The sequence below is a fragment of the Pongo abelii genome, chromosome 1, assembly GCF_028885655.2.
Source record: "Pongo abelii isolate AG06213 chromosome 1, NHGRI_mPonAbe1-v2.0_pri, whole genome shotgun sequence".
Classification (NCBI taxonomy): Eukaryota; Metazoa; Chordata; class Mammalia; order Primates; family Hominidae; genus Pongo; species Pongo abelii.
In genome coordinates this window covers 121,868,115-121,888,771 of record NC_071985.2, presented here as the reverse complement: position 1 = coordinate 121,888,771, position 20,657 = coordinate 121,868,115, and the positions used below count along the sequence as shown (strand labels likewise).

The 20,657-nt window shown below is 40.1% G+C and overlaps 1 protein-coding gene across 1 annotated transcript; it reads left to right on the top strand.

Moving 5' to 3' along the window:
- The first annotated feature begins 2,228 nt into the window (after window positions 1-2,228).
- LOC134762108 (olfactory receptor 6N2-like) lies at window positions 2,229-3,181 on the top strand. Its single transcript, XM_063728241.1, is given in 2 exon segments — window positions 2,229-2,400; window positions 2,403-3,181. Coding segments are annotated over 2 exon segments (951 nt in total).
- The last annotated feature ends 17,476 nt before the right edge of the window (window positions 3,182-20,657 follow it).

Genomic DNA, 20,657 nt, shown 5'->3' with positions numbered 1-20,657 from the left:
CATTAGCAGCAGCCCCAGCCAGGAGTTTGGCTGTGTTTTGTCAGAACTGAAGCCCTCTCTTTGAGATCTCAGACCATCATTTGTGCTTTGCAGGGGCTGGAGAGAAGTTTTCTCTTTGCACCTTCCCCATACTCCACTCAATGTGTTCAGGGTCTGAATCACCAGTTGCTGGGCATCCTCAGGGAACCAGGGCATCCTCTAGGCGCCAGGACTGCCAGGCAGCACAGATTCCAGGTTATTTCTATAAGCCACGTGGAAAGCTAGAACTGATGCTCCACAAGATGGTTCCCAAGACATTGGATCAGTTTAAACATGCGATCAGTGTATTGCCAAAGGCTATTGGTATGAGAACAGATAGCAGGAACAGCTTAATTATTCATGCAGTTGCACACACACACACACACACACACATACACACACACACACACACACACACTACAGGATACTGCAAAGGAGACTGAGCTTTGTTTCCAGTGCTCCCTTCAAAGTAAAAGCAATTCCTTGGTAAATTTAAGTAGTGTCTGCAGCCCTGAATAACCAGTGATTTCCCAGTCTTTTCAGTTATATGCTTTTTGTACCTACTTAGCACATGTGACGTTCTCTGGTCCTAAATCCCATTTTATAGTTTATAGCAAACTGTTGAACAACTTGCTCAAAGTCTGATGCATAAACAGAGCTCCTGCTTTGTTTGGGACTCTCTGGCTACTCATGGTAGCTACCTCATTATTATAGCCACACAATGCTTTCCATGCCTGTGTGTAGGCTTTCCCATCTCCACTTGCTTTCCTGCAGCCAACCAGTCCCTCTAAAAACTACCTCAAGTAGGTGCAGATCCAGCACAAGGGAGTTGAGGATACTAAAGTGGGTTCAGCTTCAGACCTTGCCTGTGGCCTTAGCAGTTTTTTTGTGGGGGTTGGGGGAGATTGTCTATCCACCCCGAGCGTTTTGGTTGGGTGCGTGGTGGGCTTTAACCAATATGGTACTGAAGATGAGACTTGGGCTTCCTTAACTCATTTAAAATAACCCAAGTCTATCTTACACTCAATTGGTTGGTTGCACACAGTATGTTAGGCCAGTTAGTTCTGAATCTTCTTTTCCATTTACTGCAGTCCTAGATAAAATATTTTCAATGATCTGATTTTACCTATTTAAAACTGTGAGATAAGGCATTCCTGGGTTATACCAGCATGCATGCTGACCTCAGAATCAGAGAATCTCAGCTGGGCACGGTGGCTCACACCTGTAATCCCAGAGCTTTGGGAAGCTGAGGCGGGCAGATTACTTGAGGTCAGGAGTTCAAGACTAGCCTGGCCAACAAGGTAAAACCCTGTCCCTAATAGAAATACAAAAATTAGCCAGGCATGGTGGTGCACACCTGTAATCCCAGCTACTTGGGAGGCTGAGGCAGGAGAATCACTTGAACCCGGGAGGCAGAGGTTGCAGTGAGTCAAGATCATACCACTGCACTCCAGCCTGGGTGACAGAGTGAGACTTTGTCTCAGAAAAAACAACAACAACAAAAAGAATCAGAGAATCTCAAACCTCACATTCACATGATTTTCTCTTGATAGTGCCACGGAAACCAAAATAGAAATAAAAAAACTTCCTTCCCAACTCAGGAAGAAACTGAAAAGAAAAGGATACATGATTGATAGGACAGGGCCATTTCACTAAAGACAAACAATGCTTGAGGTGGGAGGGGAGGGGTTCTTTGTCTTGGATCTGTGACTCTCTTAGGTCCTCTGTGAGAGTTCTTGAATCCTCTGGAATGTGCTCCTCATCCTCCTCTCTGTCCTACCTCCCTTCAGATCTTCTTCCTTCCTTTTCATAACTCACCAGATGAACACAGTACATGCAGGAAGGGCATATAGTAGGTGATTCTTCCTCTCTTTCTTTGTCCTCCTTCCCCTTTGCATTCCTGTTTCCGTTTTTCTCTGCATTCCTCTGTTTCCGTTTTCCTCAAAGACTGACATTGCTCCTGAGGAAGTGAAGATACAAGATAAGAGAAAAGGGGAGATTGAAGGCATAGGTTCTTATTCCAAATTTTTTTCTTTCCCATTTTAGACCTTGAAATGAAAAGATGATCTCTCTCCACTCAAATAAGAAACCTTCCAAAAACCTGAGTGGGGATTAAAAACCATTCACTGTCCATGTTCTTTGTGTAAGCTAGAACTTTCTACATTTTCTTGTTTTATCACTGGGTGTTCTGTTTCTAGTGAAGCTGAGGCATGGTGATCCTGTCCTGGGAAAACCAAACGATGAGAGTGGAATTCGTGCTTCAAGGATTGTCTTCAATCAGACAGTTAAATATTTTCCTCTTTATGATAATTTTAGTTTTCTACATCTTAACTGTTTCTGGAAACATCCTCATTGTCCTTCTAGTTTTAGTCAGACATCATCTCCAAACCCTATGTACTTCTTCCTGGTGAACTTATCCTGTCTGGAGATCTGGTATACCTCTAACATCATCCCCAAAATGTTGCTGATTATCATAGCTGAACAGAAGACTATCTCTGTGGCTGGCTGCCTGGCACAGTTCTACTTCTTCGGATCCCTGGCTGCCACGGAGTGCCTCTTGCTCACTGTGATGTCCTGTGACCGCTACCTAGCCATCTACCAGCCTCTTTGCTACCGTGTCCTCATGACTGGCCCCCTTTGCATCAGGCTAGCTGCTGGCTCTTGGTTCTGCTGCTTCCTCCTTACAGCAGTCACCGTGGTCTTGCTATGTAGACTCACCTTCTGTGCACCCTATGAAATTAATCACTTCTTTTGTGACTTCACTCCTCTGGTTCATCTCTCCTGCATGGATACCTCAGTGACTGAGACCATTGCCTTTGCCACCTCTTCTGCAGTGACTCTGGTCCCATTTCTCCTCATTGTAGCCTCCTACTCCTGCGTCCTTTCTGCTATCCTAAGAATCCCATCTGGCACAGGCCAGAAAAAGGCCTTCTCCACCTGTTCTTCCCACCTCACTGTGGTCATGGTGTTTTATGGGACACTGATTGCCACATACCTTGTGCCCTCAGCCAACTCATCCCGACTCTTTCGCAAAGGGTCCTCTCTGCTCTACATCATCCTGACACCCATGTTTAACCCCATCATTTATAGCCTGAGAAACAGAGACATCCATGAAGCTCTGAAGAAGTGCTTGAGGAAGAAGTCAGGTGGTTGCCTTAGATAATACGAAAAGGAAAAAAGTTGTATTTGTCTAAATGTTGATGAACTGAGTTGAGTCATTTAAATTCTACACAAAATGCAATTGCCTAAATGAGGAGCTACCTAAAACAGATGACCAGATACCTCTACTGAGTTATGACAGCCCCAGGTAAACTGCTGTCCCAGGATACGATCTATGCAGGTGAGACTGTGCTCCATCATCTCCAGTAGACTTGGATTCTTATGTAGAAGCCCATATTCAAAATGAGCCAGTAAGTGTGTTCACTCGTTCATTAAAATATTCATCAAGGGTTTGTTAATGCTCAAGGCATTGTGTTGGACATAAGTGATAAAGTGATGGGCAAAAACAGAGGCAGTCCCTGCTTTCACTGAACTCACAGTCTATGGGGAGAAAAACATTAATCAAGTAACGAATATAAAACTACATATATGATATAAAACTGTACTTGTAATTCAAAATTGAAAATAAGATGACCAGTACACACCTATTAGAACGGCCAAAACCCAAAACACTGACAACACCAAATGCTGGTGAGGCTGTGGAGCAACAGGAACTTTCATTCACTGCTGGTGGGAATACAAAATGGTACACCAACTTTGGAGTATACTCTTACGGTTTCTCACAATACTGAATATACTTTTACAACAAAATTCAATAATCACCTTCATTGCTATTTACCCAAATTAGTTGAAAACGTATGTCCATACAAAAACCTGTACATGGATGTTCATAGCAGCTTTATTCATAATTGCCGACATTTGGAAGCAAACAAGATGTCCTTCAGTAAGTGAATGAATAAATAAACTGTGGTACATCCAGACAATAGAATACTATTTGGTGCTAAAAAGAAATGAACTATCAAGCTATGAAAAGACATGAAGCAAACTTAAATGCATATTACTAAGTAAAAAAAAAACAATCGGAAAAGGCAAAATTATGGAAATACGTAAAAAGATTAGTAGTTGCCAAGAGGTAGGAGGGAGGGAGGAATAAGAGCACAAAGCGGAGCGCAGAGAAATTTTACAGCCGTGAAGCTACTCTATATGATAATACAGGGGTGGATACATGCCATTATACATTTGTCCAAACCTATTCAATGTACAACACGAAGCATGAACCCTAATGTAAATTACGGACTTTGCTGATGATGTGTCATTGTGGGTTCATTGATTATAAAAAATGTACCACTCAGATGTGAGATGTCAGTAGTGGGGAAGGCTGTGCATGTGTGAGGGTGAAGGATATGTGGAAACCATCTGTATTTTCTGCTCAGTTTTGCCGTGAACCTAAAACTGCTCTAAAAAATCAATTTAAAAAGAACATTATTATAGATGTTAATTGTATATTAATAATGTAAAACTTCAGTCTCTTTGGAGTAGATTTTGCCTAGGAAAAGCATTTTCTAGTCCTTTGTACTCTTGAAATTAGAAGTGGGAAAATGAAGATTTGGAGAAATAAGCTAGACAAAGGACCTATGACAATATCTCCAGTACTCCATCTCCTCCACTGCCACAGTGGTAGGCTCAGTTGGAAGTTAGGGATTTATATTTATTGAGTGCCACCTCTTCCTGCCAGGCTCTTGTCTGTACTTGGTCCTCTTCCTGTTGGCACATACTCTCAGCAGTTGGAACACAGGGTGTGGTGAGCTTGTGTTTGTTCTTGGCTCTATGCAATTCTAAAGAGCAGAATTGACTTCAGAGTAGAAAAGCTGAGGTCAGCATTGCACACAGATGCTACCTGCCTCTTTCTCTGGTTCCTACAAAGTATGTTCCCCCAGTGCTGGGAACAGGAGTCTTTCTTATCCAAACTTTTCTCTTTTTTTGAGTTAAGCAAAGAGATTATATTCACCATTCATGGAGGTTACTCAAAACTCTGGCTGGGAAACAGTTCATAAGTAGCTGAAGACATTCTCAGGCTTTGCTTATGAAAAGATAATTAATTGCCCTCTTCTTGTAAACTAGAAGAATATTGTTGAAATCATCTTAGAGTAGTTTCAGCAAAAGTAAAAGTTGTCAGCTTTCAATTATCTGCAGGTGGCTCATCTGCAGCACGTTTCAAAGCCAGATTAAATTTAAAGGAAGATGGATGGCTGGATAAGAAAGCAAGATCTGCATCAAGGGCAAGTTTGAATTCAAGTACTGCCACTTTCTAGCAGTGTGGCTTTGGTTAAGTTATCCAACATCACAAATCTTAGGATTTCCTATCTGTAAAGGAGAAAATGCCATGTCTATCTTTTTTTTTTTTTTTTTTTTTTTTTTTTGAGACAGAGTCTTGCTCTGTCACCCAGGCTGGAGTGCAGTGGCGCGATCTCGGCTCACTTCAACTTCCACCTCCCAGGTTCAGACAATTCTCCTACCTCAGCCTCCTGAATAGCTGGGACTATAGGCATGCACCACCACACCTGGCTTTTTTTTTTTTTTTTTTTGTATTTTTAGTAGAGACAGGGTTTTACCATGTTGGTCAGGCTGGTCTCGAACTCCTGACCTCAAATGATCTGCCCACCTCGGTCTTTCAAAGTGCTGGGATTACAGGTATGAGCCACTGCGCCCTGCCTGTCATGTCTATCTCATACTGCTAAAAACATGTCCAGTTCACGGTCTGGCCCACAGGAAAAGCTCAGAAAATGAAAAGCTCTTGTAATTGTTCTAGGTTCCACCTTCTGCACCAAATCCTAGTCAAAACTATGCTCTACTAAGAATTATTTTTGATATTATAAAGTGATGAATGCTCAGAATTTTTTTTTTTTTTTTTTGAGACGGAATTTCACTCTGCTGCCTAGGCTGGAGTGCAATGGTGCAATCTCGGCTCACCACAACCTCTGCCTCTGGGGTTCAAGTGATTCTCCTGCCTCAGCCTCCTGAGTAGCTGGGATTACAGGCATGTGCCACTAAGCCCGGCTAATTTTTGTATTATTAGTAGAGATGGGGTTTCACCATGTTGGTCAGGCTGGTCTCGAACCCCCAACCTCAGGTGATCTGCCCACCTCAGCCTCCCAAAGTGCTGGAATTACAAACATGAGCCACCGTGCACGGCCAATGCTCAGAATTTTTAAGATGCAGACAGAATATATGGCTTACCTAGTCTATATATTATTTCACAGATAGAAAAGTGATCTCCTACTTTAGGTGGACTTTTCCTAGGTAATTATATAACAAAGGCTAGAATCCAGTGCTTCTGTTTCCAAATCTAGGCCTCTTCCCCAACAACACACCACCTACCAACTCAGTGGCTTCTCTCTCTGTCCAGAGGCACCTAAGAAACTTCCCTTTTGTAGTAGTGCTCCCCTTATCTGAGGTTTTGCTTTCCATGGTGTCAGTTGCCCTCAATAAACTATGCTCCAAAAATATTAAGTGGAAAATTCTGGAAATAAGAAATGTATAAGTTTTAACTTGCCTGTTCTCCTGAGTAGCATGTTAAAAATCTTTCACTGTCCCACTCTGTCCTGCACAGAAGTGAATCATCTCTTTATCCAGTGTATCCACACTGTATAGGCTACCTGCCCCATTAGTCACTCAGTAGCCCTCTTGAGTGTCACAGCAATTGTCCTAGTATCGCAGAGCTTGTGTTCAAGTAACCCTTATTTTGCTGAATAATGGCCCCTAAGTGCAAGAGTAGTGAGATTGGTATATTGTTATTATTGTTTTATGTTATTATTAGTTATTGCTGTGAATCTTACTGTGCCTAATTTATAAATTAAATTTTAGCAGGGGCGTGTATGTATAGGTAAAAAACATAGTGTATATAGGGTTTGGTGATATCTGTGGTTTCAGGCATCCACCAGGGGTCTTGAAATGTAGTACCCCCTGCAGATAAGAGGAGACTACTGCGTATGCCAGAATTGCCTCTAGGATCACTGTTAGGTTGCACTCGGCAGGGATTGAGTGCCGTGTATCACAGCACATGCCAGTGCCATTGACATCCCCTGCCAGCACTGAGCTCCATGTTGTACATTCTACAAAGTCACAGCCTTGAATTAGGTAACACGGCCTCGGATTTTTGTGGTGAGCAAACCCCTATCAGATGGGAGATATTCCCATTATTCTTTCTGCAAAAAAGCCACAACTCCCAGCCTTCTAAATAGGGAAGGGGAAATGTTGGGTATAGAACTGGCTTATTTTCACTGTGACATGACAATGAAGCACAAAGACTGGAGACTCTCCTTCCAGGTCACTGAGGGATGTAGGACTGGAGGAGCCACACCCCTGGTCTCACAACTGAAAATAAATTCCAACACTGGCAAGGAACCCAGAAGTCTGACCCCCTGGACCAGTGGTTTTTTATCCTGAGAGTTGGGCAAAGGTGCCTAAGAAGCCACCAAAGGAGGAAAGTGGCTGAGCAGTCTCTGAGCCCCACCCCTGTGCTCACTGAGCAATTCTGCTTTTATCTATCCTGTTTACTGCTATTCTGTTTAAAACTTCATTTGAATAAAGACTTTTGGTGCCATATATGCATGCCCACACACTTTCACACATATAGCTTTTTGGTAGGCCTTTTCTTTCTTTAGAGCTTACCTTATTTTTCTGCTAGAAAACATGCAAAACACAAGGGTCATGTTCGGCTTAATTTATATCCTGTGAGTTCAAAGACAGTTGGTGTGCCCTTGCTGAGAGGAGAAAAAGGAGAGAGTATCTGGAGAAGGCTACGGTTAATAGAGAATGACCAGCTTCTATAGATAATTTTGTACATCACCATTACAAGCACTATACCTTTTTAAGCCTTCTGAATCTCTGTAACTGACTTTTCTTCTACAAGTTGAGTCATAAAACAACACTTGCCACCAGGCGCAGTGGCTCACGCCTGTAATCCCAGCACTTTGGGAGGCCGAGGTGGGTGGATCACGAGGTCAGGAGATGGAGACCATCCTGGCCAACATGGTGAAACCCCATCTCTACCAAAAATACAAAAATTAGCTGGGCGTGGTGGTGGGCACCTGTAATCCCAGCTGCTCGGGAGGCTGAGCCAGGAGAATGGCTTGAATCCAGGAGGCAGAGGTTGCAGTGAGCCAAGATCGCGCCACTGCACTCCAGCTCGTTGACAGAGCAAGACTCTGTCTCAAAAAAAAAAAAAAAAATACTTGCCAATACCTTCTCCAAATTTATGAACGATGCCCATCCCTGTGTGGCATAGGATACCAGTTAGCCTGGCTACACCCTGACATATTTGTTCTTTGAAGCTCAGGTGTGAGATGGCCTTCAAAAAGTGTGTCTTGTCATCCACAGACAGTCAAATTACTTCTGAGGACAAGAAAAGGGAGTAATGCTACATGATGATCTATAAGTTACTGATTCTTGGCTCATAGCTGGCAGTCCTTTGGTGATAAATGGGAGAGGATACTGATGTACAGTCAAGGTTGGATTGGGGAACTACATGGGAGATATCACAGCCACTGCAGTCATCACAGGACGTAGCAGTGTTTCCTGAGAGACTTCTCACTCTTCCCTCTCTGAGTTGGGACAAGAAAATCCATTCAGTCTGGGCTACGGTGTCATCCAGTCTGGGTGGTTTCTCACTATCCACATCCATCTGAGCTCAAAGAAGATGAAACCTAAACAAGAGAAAGTCACAGCCTTCATGCTGAAATCAAGAGTCTGCAGCACAAGAGACCACTTTTTTTTTTTTTTTTTGTACTTTAAGTTACAGGGTACATGTGCACAACGTGCAGGTTTGTTACATATGTATACATGTGCCATGTTGGTGTGCTGCACCCATTAACTCGTCATTTACATTAGGTATATCTCCTAATGCTATCCCTCCCCCCTGCCCCCACCCCACGACAGGCCCCTGTGTGTTATGTTCCCCATCCTGTGTCCAAGTGTTCTCACTGTTCGATTCCCACCTATGAGTGAGAACATGTGGTGTTTGGTTTTCTGTCCTTGAGATAGTTTGCTCAGAATGATGGTTAAGGAGACCACTTCTTGTACATCCTCCTGGGACCTACCTGTTCCTCAACCGCTGAGTGAGTCAAGTTTGTGATGGTTCCTATGTAGCTGACAGACCTGGGCCAGTCTCTTAACTGCTTTGGGGCTCAGACTCCAAATCTGAAAAACCAGGAATATTGGCTAGGTGTTTTCTAAGGAACATACTAAGAATAATAACTAATATTTATATTGTATTTTAAACTTTATAAAACTTTTCCACACAGTTACTCACTTGCTCCTCATTTAGTTGTAAAGTAGAAACCATCTCCATGGCACAGATGAAAAAACTAAGACTCAAAGATGCTAAACAACTTTCACGAAGTGTCTCTGCGAATGCCTTCAGGTTTCCAACATTCCATTATTTATTTCCATTACATCACACTCTTAGCTCTAAGATTTCATAATTCAGTGTTTTTCTTCTGGATATATACATATATATATACACATATATCTCCATCCAAAGTACAGCAACTTCAAAGACTGAAGGAACATCAGCCCACACAGATGAGAAAGAACCAGCTCAAGAACTCTGGCAACTCAGAGAGCCAGAATGCCTTCTTACCTTCAAACAACCACACTAGTTTCCCAGCAATGGCTCTTAACCAGACTAAAATGGATGAAATGACAGAAAGAAATAGAATTCATATATATATATATATATATACACACAGTTATATATATATATATATATACACACAGTTATATATGTTTATATATAATTATAGCTATATAAAAAAAATATATTTAATTACAGTTACAATAATCAACCATAATACTGCCTTATCTTTGGGGCTTAATCCAATGTGATACAGATTGGAAAGCTTGCATCCATGGTAGCTGCATGCTGGTACCACTGTCCCAGATGCCATACTGCCAAATAGTTTGGTACTTTTTATGTAATCTGTGACATATTATGCATAACTTGAATTAGGCACTAGTAATGATATGGGCTCTTGATAATACATACCCAATTTCTGAAATCCAGATTTTAATTCATATTTAATACGATTTTTTTAAACTTTTATTTTAGGTTTGGGGGTATATGTGGAGTTTTGTTACATAGATAAACACATGTCATGGGTGTTTGTTGTACATATCATTTCATCACCCAGGTATTAAGCCCAATACCCAATAGTTATCTTTTCTGCTTCTCTGCCTCCTCCCAGACTCCACCCTCCAGTAGACCCAGGGGCTATTGTTTCCTTCTTTGTGTTCATAAGCTCTTATCATTTAGCTCCCACTTACAAGTGAGAACATGCAGTATTTTGTTTTCTGTTCCTACATGAATTTGTCTAGGATAAAAGCCTCCAGCTCCATCCATGTTCCCACAAAATACATAATCTTATTCTTTTTTATGGCTGCATAGTATTCCATGGTATGTGTGTAACACATTTTCTTTATCCAATCTGTCATTGATGGGCATTTATGTTGATTCCATGTCATTGCTCTTATGAATAGTGCTGTAATGAACATTTGCATGCATATGTCTTTATGGTGGAATGATTTATATTCCTCTGGGTATATAGCCAGTAATGGGATTGCTGGGTTGAATGGCAGTTCTGGTTTCAGCTCTTTGAGGAATTGCCATACTGCTTTCCACAATGGTTAAACTAATAATTTACTCTCCCACCAACAGTGTATAAGCATACCTTTTTCTCTGCAGCCTTATTGGCATCTATTGTTTTTTGACTTCTTAGTAATAGCCATTCTGACTGGTGTGAGATATTATCTCATTGTGGTTTTGATTTGCATTTCTCTAACGATCGATGATATTGAGATTTTTTTCATGTGCCTGTTGGGCACATGCATGTCTTCTTTAGAGAGGTGTTTGTTCATGTCCTTTGCCCACTTTTTTATTGGGTTGTTTTTCTCTTGTAAATTTGTTTAAGTTCCTTATAGATTCTGGATATTAGACCTTTGTCAGATGCACAGTTTGCAGATATTTTTTCCCATTTTGTAGGTTGTCTGTTTACTCTGTTGACTGTTTCTTTTGCTGTGCAGAAGTTCTTAAGTTTAGCTCTTAATCAGGTCCCAATTGTCAATTTTTGCCTTTGTTGTGATTGCTTTTGGTGCCTTTGTCATGAAATCTTGCCCATTCCCATGTCCAGGATGGTATTTTCCAGGTTATCTCCCATGGTTTTATAAAGTTTTATGTTTTAGATTTAAATATTTCATCCATCTTGAGTTGATTTTTGTATATGGTGTAAGGAACGGGTCCAGTTTCAATCTTCTGCATATGGATAGCCAGTTAGCCCACTACCATTTATTGAATATGGGGTCTTTCCCCATAGCTTGTTTATGTCAGCTTTGTTGAAGATCAGATGGTCATAGATGTGCAGCCTTATTTCTGGGCTCTCTATTCTGTTCCATTGGTCTATGTGTCTGTTTCTGTACCAGTTCCATGCTGTTTTGGTTACTATAGCCTTATAGCATAGTTTGAAGGTGAGCAACGTAATGCCTCCAGTTTTGTTCTTTTTGCTTAGGATTGTCTTGGCTATTTGGGCTCTTTTTTTTTTTTGTTCTATATGAATTTTAAAATAGATTTTTCTAGTTTTATGAAGAATGACATTAATAATTTGATAGGAATAGCACTGAATCTGTAAATTGCTTTGGGCAGTATAGCCATTTTAATGATATTAATTCTTCCTATTTATGAGCATGGGATGTTTTTCCATTTGTTTGTGTCTTCTCTGATTTCTTTGAGCAGTGTTTTGTAATTCTCATTGTAGAGATCTTTCACCTTCCTGGGTAGTTATAGTCTAGATTACTAGACATCTTATTCATTTTGTGGTGATTGTGAATGGAATTTCCTTTTGGTTTCGCTGTTGTTGGTGTATAAGAATGCTAGTGATTTTTGTATTGTACAACTTTGCTGCAGTTGTTTATCAGCTGGAGGAGCTTTTGGGCTAAGACCATGGGGTTTTCTAGATATAGAATCATGTAATCTGCAGAGATGGTTTGACTTCCTTTCTTCTTATTTGGATGCCATTTATTTATTTCTCTTGCCAGATTGCTTTGGCTAGGACTTCCAATACTATGTTGAATAAGAGTGGTGAAAGAGGGCATCTTTGTCTCGTGCTGGTTTTCAAGGGGAATACTTCCAGCATTTGCCCATTCAATATAATGTTTCTGGAGTTTTGAAAAACCATTTGTTGTCCCACAGCCAATGAATGGTTTTTTGAAACTCCAGAAATATCCAGATTATATGAAGGCAAATATTAGAATTTTTAAACACCTATGCTTATTTCTAAGTAATAATAGAAATGAAATTATATGATACATTTTCTTATTAAAGATGATATTCTGGCACTGAGCTTAGTTGCTGTCTCCACTGCTCCATCTTCTCTGTTCCAGGAGTCCCTGAGTGATTATACTGCAGCCTCTGTCTGTCATCCTGTGACCTGCAGGTACTGGGAGGAGATCCATAGAAAAGTCTCCAGAACATATGGAGGCTGGGAAATGTACTGGTTGATTCCACCGTGCTGTCATGGCTGCTGGCATACATGAGTGAACATAGATCCTGATAAAACACTTTGGCTAGAACCACCCATTGGAGTGTTGTGGCCAGTAGACTAGGAACACTTTGGCCCCACCAGCATAGCAGGTTCCTAATCTCCAGAGACTGCAGAACAAAGCTAGAGGCTGAGTACCAGCCCCCCAGAGTTAGAGCATGCAGATCAGAAGTGCTGAGCTGAGCCTTTGCCCTGTAAAACTTTCCAGATATAAATTCAGTCGACTGAACCCACCTCATGTTGCAATCAAACCACCAAGGGCATCAGAGAAGATAAACCCCCCCCCCAAAAAAAAATCCAAAGTACAGCATCTTCAAAGACTGAGGGATCATCAGCCCACACAAGTGAGAAAAAAACCAATGCAAGAACTCCAGCAATTCAAAAAGCCAGAATGTCTTCTTACCTCCAAATGACCATACTAGTTCCCCAGAAATGGCTTTTAACCAGGGTGAAATGGCTGAAATGACAGGAAGAGGATTCAGAATATGGATAGGAACAAAGGTCATTGACAGGAGAAAGTCTAAACTCAATCCAAGGAATCTAAGTAATACAATACAATGATATAAAAGATGAAAGATGAAATAGCTATTTTAAGAAAGAACCAAATTGATCTGATAAAGCTGAAAAATTCATTTCAAGGATCTCATAATAAAATACAAGTATTAACAGCAAAACCAACCAAGCTGAGGAACAATCTCAGAGCTTGAAGACTAGTTCTCCAAACTAACTCGGTCAGACAAAAATAAAGAAAAAACAATAAGGAAGAATGAACAAAACCTCTGAGAAATATGGGTTTATGTGAAGAGATCAATCTATGACTCATTGGCATCCCTGAAAGGAGGCAGAGAAGACAAGCAAGTTGAAAAACATATTTGAGGACACCATCCATTAAAGTTTCCCCAACCTTGCTAGAGAGACGAACATTTAAATTCAGGAAATGCAGAGAACTCTTCTGGGATACTATACAAGATGATCATCCTCAAGTCACATAGTAATCAGATTCTCAGAGGATGAAATGAAAGAAAAAATGTTAAAGGCAGCTAAAGAGAAGGGAGGAGACACCTACAAAGGGAACCCCATCAGCCTAATAGCAGACCTTTCAGCAGAAACCCTATAAGCCATAAGACATTGGGGGCTATATTTAGCATCTGTAAAGAAAAGAAACTTCAACCAATAATTTCATATCCAGCTAAACTAAGCTTCATGAGCAAAGAAGAAATAAGATCATTGTCAGAGAAGCAAATGCTAAGGCAATTCATTACCACCAGTCCTGCCTTACGAGGGGCCCTTAAAGGAGTGCTAAATATGGAAACGAAAGACTGTTACCAGCCCAACACAAAAACACATTTAAGCACAGAGACTACTGACACTATAAAGCAACCACACAAACGAGTCTGTATAACCAGCTAACAACATGACAACAGGATCAAATCTTCACATATCAATATTAACCTTGAATGTAAACAGACAAAATGCCTCAATTAAAAGGCACAGAGTAGCAAGTTGGATAAAGAAGCAAGATCCAACTGTGTGTAGTCTTCAAGAGGACCATCTGACATGCAATGACACCCATAGACTCAAAGTAAATAAGTGGAGAAAAATCTATCAAGCAAACAGAAAACAGAAAAAAGTAGGAGTTACTAGTCTAATTTCAGACAAAACAGACTATAAACCAACAAAGATCAAAAACAACCAAGAAGAGCATTACATAATGGTAAAGGGTTCAATTAAACAAGAAGACATAGCTATCGTAAATATATATGCACCCAACACAGGAGCACCCAGATTCATATAGCAAGTTCTTAGAGACCTGCAAAGAGACTTAGATAACCACACAATATTAGTGGGAAACTTCAACACCCCACTGACAGATCATTGAGATAGAAAACTAACAAAGATATTTGGGACCTGAACCTGACACTTGACCAAATGGGCCTAAACAACATCTACAGAACTCTCCACACAAAACCAAAAGAATATACATTTGTCTCATCTGCACATGGCACATACTCTAAAATTAACCACACAGTTGGCCATAAAACAACCCTCAGCAAATTTAAAAAAGACCCAAATCATGCCAAACACACACTCGGGCCACAGTGCAATAAAAATTGAAATCAGTATGAAGAAAATCATTAAAAATCAGACAACTACATGGAAATTAAACAACCTGCCCCCGAATGACTTTTGGGTAAATTATGAAATTAAAGCATAAGTCAAGTAGTACTTTGAAACTAATGAGAACAAAGATACACTATACTAGAATCTCTAGGAAACAGCTAAAGCAGTATTAAGAGAAAAGCTTATAGCACTAAATGTCCACATCAAAAGGTAGAAAGATCACAGTTAACAACCTAACATCATACCTGAAGGAATTAGAAAAACAAGAGTGAAGTAACCCCAAAGCTAGCAGAAGACAAGGAATAACCAAAATCAGATTTGAACTGAAGGAAATTAAGATGCAAAAAACCATACAAAAGATCAACAAATCAAAGGGCTGGTTATTTGAAAGGATAAATAAGATTGACAGACTGCTAGCTAGACTGATAAATAAAAAAAGAGAGAAGTTCCAAATAAACACAATCAGAAATGACAAAAGGGACATTACCAATGACTCCACAGAAATACACAAACTCTCTGGGACTACTATAAACACTTCTATGCACACAAACTAGAAAACCTAGAAGAAATGGATAAATTCTTGGAAACATACAACTTGCTATGTTTGAACCAGGAGGCAGTTGCATGCCTGAACAGACCAATAACAGTTTCCAAAATTAAATCAGTAATAAAAATCCTACCAACCAGAAAAAGCACAAGACCAGATGAATTTACGGCCAAATTCTACCAGATTTATAAAGAAGAGCTGCTACCATTCCTACTGAACCATTCCAAAAAATTCAGGAGGAGGGTCTCCACTCTAACTACTTGTATGAGACCAGCATCATCGTAATACTGAAACCTGGCAGAAAAAAAAAAAAAAAAAATTTCAAGCCAATACCCCTAATTAACATAGACACAAAAATCTCCTACAAAATGCTAGCAAATTGAATGCAGCAGAACATCAAAGAGCTAATCCACCACGATTAAATAGGCTTTAACCCTTGGATGGAAGGTTGGTTCAACATACACAAATCAATAAATGTAATTCACCGCATAAACAGAACTGAAAACAAAAACCACATGATTACCTCAATAGATGCAGAGAAGGCTTTTGATAAAATTCAACATCCCTTCATGTTACAAACCCTCAACAAGCTAGGTATTGAAGGGACGTACCTCAAAATAATAAGAGCCATCTATGACAAACCCACAGCCAACATCATACCGAACGGGCAAAAGCTGGAAGCATTCCCCTTGTGAACTGCAAGAAGACAAGGATGCCCACTCTCACCACTCCTATTCAAATAGTACTGGAAGTCCTAGCCAGAGCAATTAGGCAAGAGAAATAAATAAAACCCATCCAAATAGGAAGAGAGGAAGTCAAACTATCCTTGTTTGCCAACAATATGATTCTATATCTAGAAAACCCCATAGTCTCTGCTCAAAATCTCCTAGATCTGATAAACAACTTCAGCAAAGTGTCAACATATATAAAACCAACGTACAAAAGTCACTATCATTTATATACATCAACAGCTTCCAAGCTGAGAACCAAATCAAGAATGCAACCCTATTCACAAACACCACAAAATGAATAAAATACCTAGGAATACAGTTCACCAGGGAGGTGAAAGATCTGTACAATAAGAATTACAAAACATTGCTCAAAGAAATTAGAGGTGACAGAAACAAATGGGAAACATTCCATGCTCATAAATTGGAAGAGTCAATATTGTTAAAATGACCATACTGCCCAAAGCAATTTGCAGATACTATGCTAATCCTATCAAACTACCAACACTGTTCTTCACAGGACTAGAAAAAAACTATTTTAAAATTCATATGGAGCTAAAAACAAATAGCCAAGATAATCCTAAGCAAAAAGAACAAAGCTGGAAGCATCATGTTACCTGACTTTGAACTATACTACAAGGCTATCATAACCAAAACAGCATGGTACTGATACAAAAACAGATGCATAGACCAATGGAACAGAATAGAGAGCCCAGAAATAATGCTGCACACCTACAACCATCTGATCTTCAACAAAGCTGACAAAAACAAGCAATATGGAAAGGACTCCATACTCAATAAATGGTACTGGGCTAACTGGCTATCCATATGCAGAAGATTGAAACTGGACCCCTTCCTTATACCATATACAAAAATCAACTCAAGATGGATTAAATTTTAAATCTGAAACCTAAAACTTTAAAAACCCTGGGAAATAACCTAGGAAATACCATTCTGGACAAAGGCCCTGGTAAAGACTTCATGATGAAGATGCCAAAAGCAATTGTGACAAAAACAAGAATTGATAAATAAGGCCTAATTAAACCAAAGAGCTTCTGAACAGAAAGGGAAACTATCAACAGAGTAAATAGACAGCCTGGAGCATGGGAGGAAATATCTGCAAACTATGTATCTGACAAAGGTCTAATATCCAAATCTATAAGAAAGTTAAACTAATTGACAAGCAAAAACCAAACAACTCCATTAAAAAGTGAGCAAAGGACATGAATAGACATTCGTCAAAAGAAGTCACACATGTAGCCAACAGGCATATGAAAAAATACTCAGCATCACTAATTATTAGAGAAATGCAAATCAAAACAACAATGAGATACCATCTCACACCAGTCAAAATGCCTATTATTAAAAAGCCAAAAAATAACAGGTGTTGGCGAGGTTTCAGAGTAAAGAGAATGCTTATACACTGTTGGTGGGAATGTAAATTAGATTAGCCAGTGTGGAAAACAGTTTGGAAATTTCTCAAAGAACATAAAACAGAACTGCCTTTTGACCCAGCAATCCCATTACTGGGTACATATCTAAAGGAATATAAATTGTTCTATCATAAAGACACACGCATGTGTATGTTCAGCATAGCACTCTTTACAATAACAAAGACACGGAATCAATCTAAATGCCCATCAATGATAGACTGGATAAAGAAAATGTGGTACATATACACCATGGAATACTATGCAGTCATAAGAAAGAATGAGATGATGTTCTTTGCAGCAACATGGATGCAGGTAGAAGGCCTTATCCTAAGCAATTTAATGCAGGAAGAGAAAACCAAATATCGCATATTCTCACTTATAAGTGGGAACTCAACACTGAGTACACATGGACACAAAGAAGGGAAAAACAGACACTAGGGCCTACTTGACGGTGGAGTGGGGAAGGAGGGAGAGGATCAAAAAACTACCTATTGGTCGCTACACTTACTCCCTGGGTGATGAAATAATCTGTACACCAAAACCCAGTCACACGCAATTTACCTATATAATAAGCCTGCACATGTACGTTTGAACCTAAAATGAAAGTTAAGAATGATGTTCTATAGCATTTTCTTCAAAACTTTACTCTTAGAGCCCATAAGCAAAATCCAATGTACTACTAGTTAACTTTAATCTCCCATTTGAAGTTTCCAATCTTATAATTCTCATAAAATCTATGCCTCCTAAACTCTAATATCCTTATATACTTAAATAACTCTGAAATAAACTTGGAAGTTCTATCTGTATTCTCATATTTCAACAGTGATTATCTTCCAATAATAAAACAGAACTACTCACTTAGAAGGCTTTTGAAAAAGGCCTAAATGGGGACTAAATTCAAAATGTCTATGTGAGTATTTGTCTATTCAGAATGTATTTTGGCAAGTACGACTGCACAATAGTAGAGTACTCATAATTTGTATTCCCACTATTCATCTGGCCAAGTTCAAGTTTCCTAAACTCTCAGGTTCTATTATCATCTATGATGGTGATCAATATACCCTGTATTGAGAAGACCAAGCCATGAGTCTGAGCTTCTGCTAAATGCCTTTTCTGATTTAGTTTTTTCAAAGTTTTTGAGCATTCTTTTGGGTTATTCAATAACATGGGGTTCCCTGACATTGTCTTATTCTCTATTTGTTTTTGTTCTTTTCCCTCCAAATGAATTCTAAATATCTGATGGTCAGAAACAGAATTAATTCTCAATAAAATTTGATAGGTATGGGTATAAGTGGGCACGTTTTTCTCTACCAAACCCCTAAACCCAGGAAACAGCCACCTCTAGTTGTCCAGCACTTGGAACAACTCTTCCCAGTGAAATGATGGAAAGAGGCACATTCAAGGAAAAATGTTCTGCATTAAAATGGTCACCTATTTTGCTGTGAACAATTTGTCTTGAGATAGTCTTCCTGATATTCCTAAGATTCCCCCTTATTTATCACTTCTCTCTCTGCAGATGTTCAGTCTACCTATCTCTTTCTTCCCCTTACTCTCTCTGCCTGTCCCAAATTTCTGGTTCCCCTAACTTTCAGGCCTCACATTACCTGAAACTATTCAAATGTTTATAGAACACCTCTTATGTGCCAGACCCAATACCAGGCACTAAAAATACAGTCATGAGCAAGATCACCCAACATACACAGAGTAACACAGAACCTACAGAGCTTTCAGTCTAATGGGGAAAACAATGAAAAACAAGGAATGACAGAGGGTGGAGGAATGCCTGTGGGCAATGGGAGCAGAGAGCAGGAGTAACTGTTCCTGCCTGGAGGGCTTTCTAGTGCTATGATGGGGGATGAGTAAGGAATTAAGTGAACAGGTGAGAGGATATTCTAGAGAGAGCTCGTGAGACAGAACTAGATTGATTTGTTTAAGCAACTAAAAGGAATTCCACATCCAGTGTTACCCAGTGTGAGGAGATCTTGGGGGTGGGGCGGGGGAAGAAATAGCCAGCTGAGAGTTTTAAGCTGGAGAGTCATGTGATTAAATTTGCGTTTTAGAAGGCTCTCCTCCCTTCTTCCTGAGGACAGACTGAAGAAACATCCAAGCTGGTCTTGAAGGAGACTGGGATCCTGTAACACAGGTAAGAGATAAGGACTAATGTAATTTCTATGGGGTTGGAGAGAGGTGGTCTGGTTTGAGAAATATTTAGGCAAAAGCATAACTGACAGGACTTGGTGGCTGATAATAGGTGGTGGTGTGGGAGAGAGAGTAGCTTAAGAGGACATCTGGTATCTCATGAATGTGACTGAAAGGCCAGTCAGGCCTTTCCTAGATGGTGGACATGGTGAGAGGAGCAGGCTGGAGTGTGGGGATGCCAAGTTAATCAAACTGAATTTGGATATTGGATTTCAGGTGCCTGGGAGAGAGTGGAGCTCAAATGAGAGATCAGGGCATCTATATAGATTTGTGAATCTTTGGAACAGACAGATAGTAATTAGAGCCATCAGAATGCGTGAGGCAACTAGGAAAATATGAGTTCAGCTAGAAGCCTCTCCTCAGCCCCACCACTTCAGGGACCTGTAAGCATGGCAGCAGCCCTGAGTGAGGGGCAGTGATTCCAGCCGAGGTGCAGAGAGTTTTTAATAGCATTCCCTAAAGTGTAGTTACACTGAAAAATTGTTCCCCAAGAGAAACTACACACACACACACACCACACACAGTTCCACGCTCAGATAAGTTTCGAGAAATCTGTATATTATTTCCCCTGCTTACAGAGTATTAAGGACTGACAAGTTCTGCAGTAAAGACCTTTTTACCTTCATTTAATTCAGTTTTCCCCACAGGACAGCCCTGGCTGGAGATTACTCTGGATCTGAATGTCTCAGGGTGAAGGAAGCGGGAGACAGCTAGCTTTCCCAGAGGCATGCCTCCAAGTCAGCACCACAGAGTGTCATCTATCTGTTCATTTATAAGATGAAAACACTGGGGCCCAGTGATTGCTTCCAAGTTTCATAGTTAGCTAGTGATACATTTGGGTTGTCACATACTCCTTTGACCCAATCTAAGAAAATTCCAGTGATGCAGCATAGTGAAACTAGAAACACATTTTTCAAAATATATTGATCACAGTGTTTCTCAAAAGGCATTCTCTGTTACCTTGAATTTTAATCCTAGCTCTGACATGTCTTAGTTGTATGAGCTTGGGCAAATTTTCTAA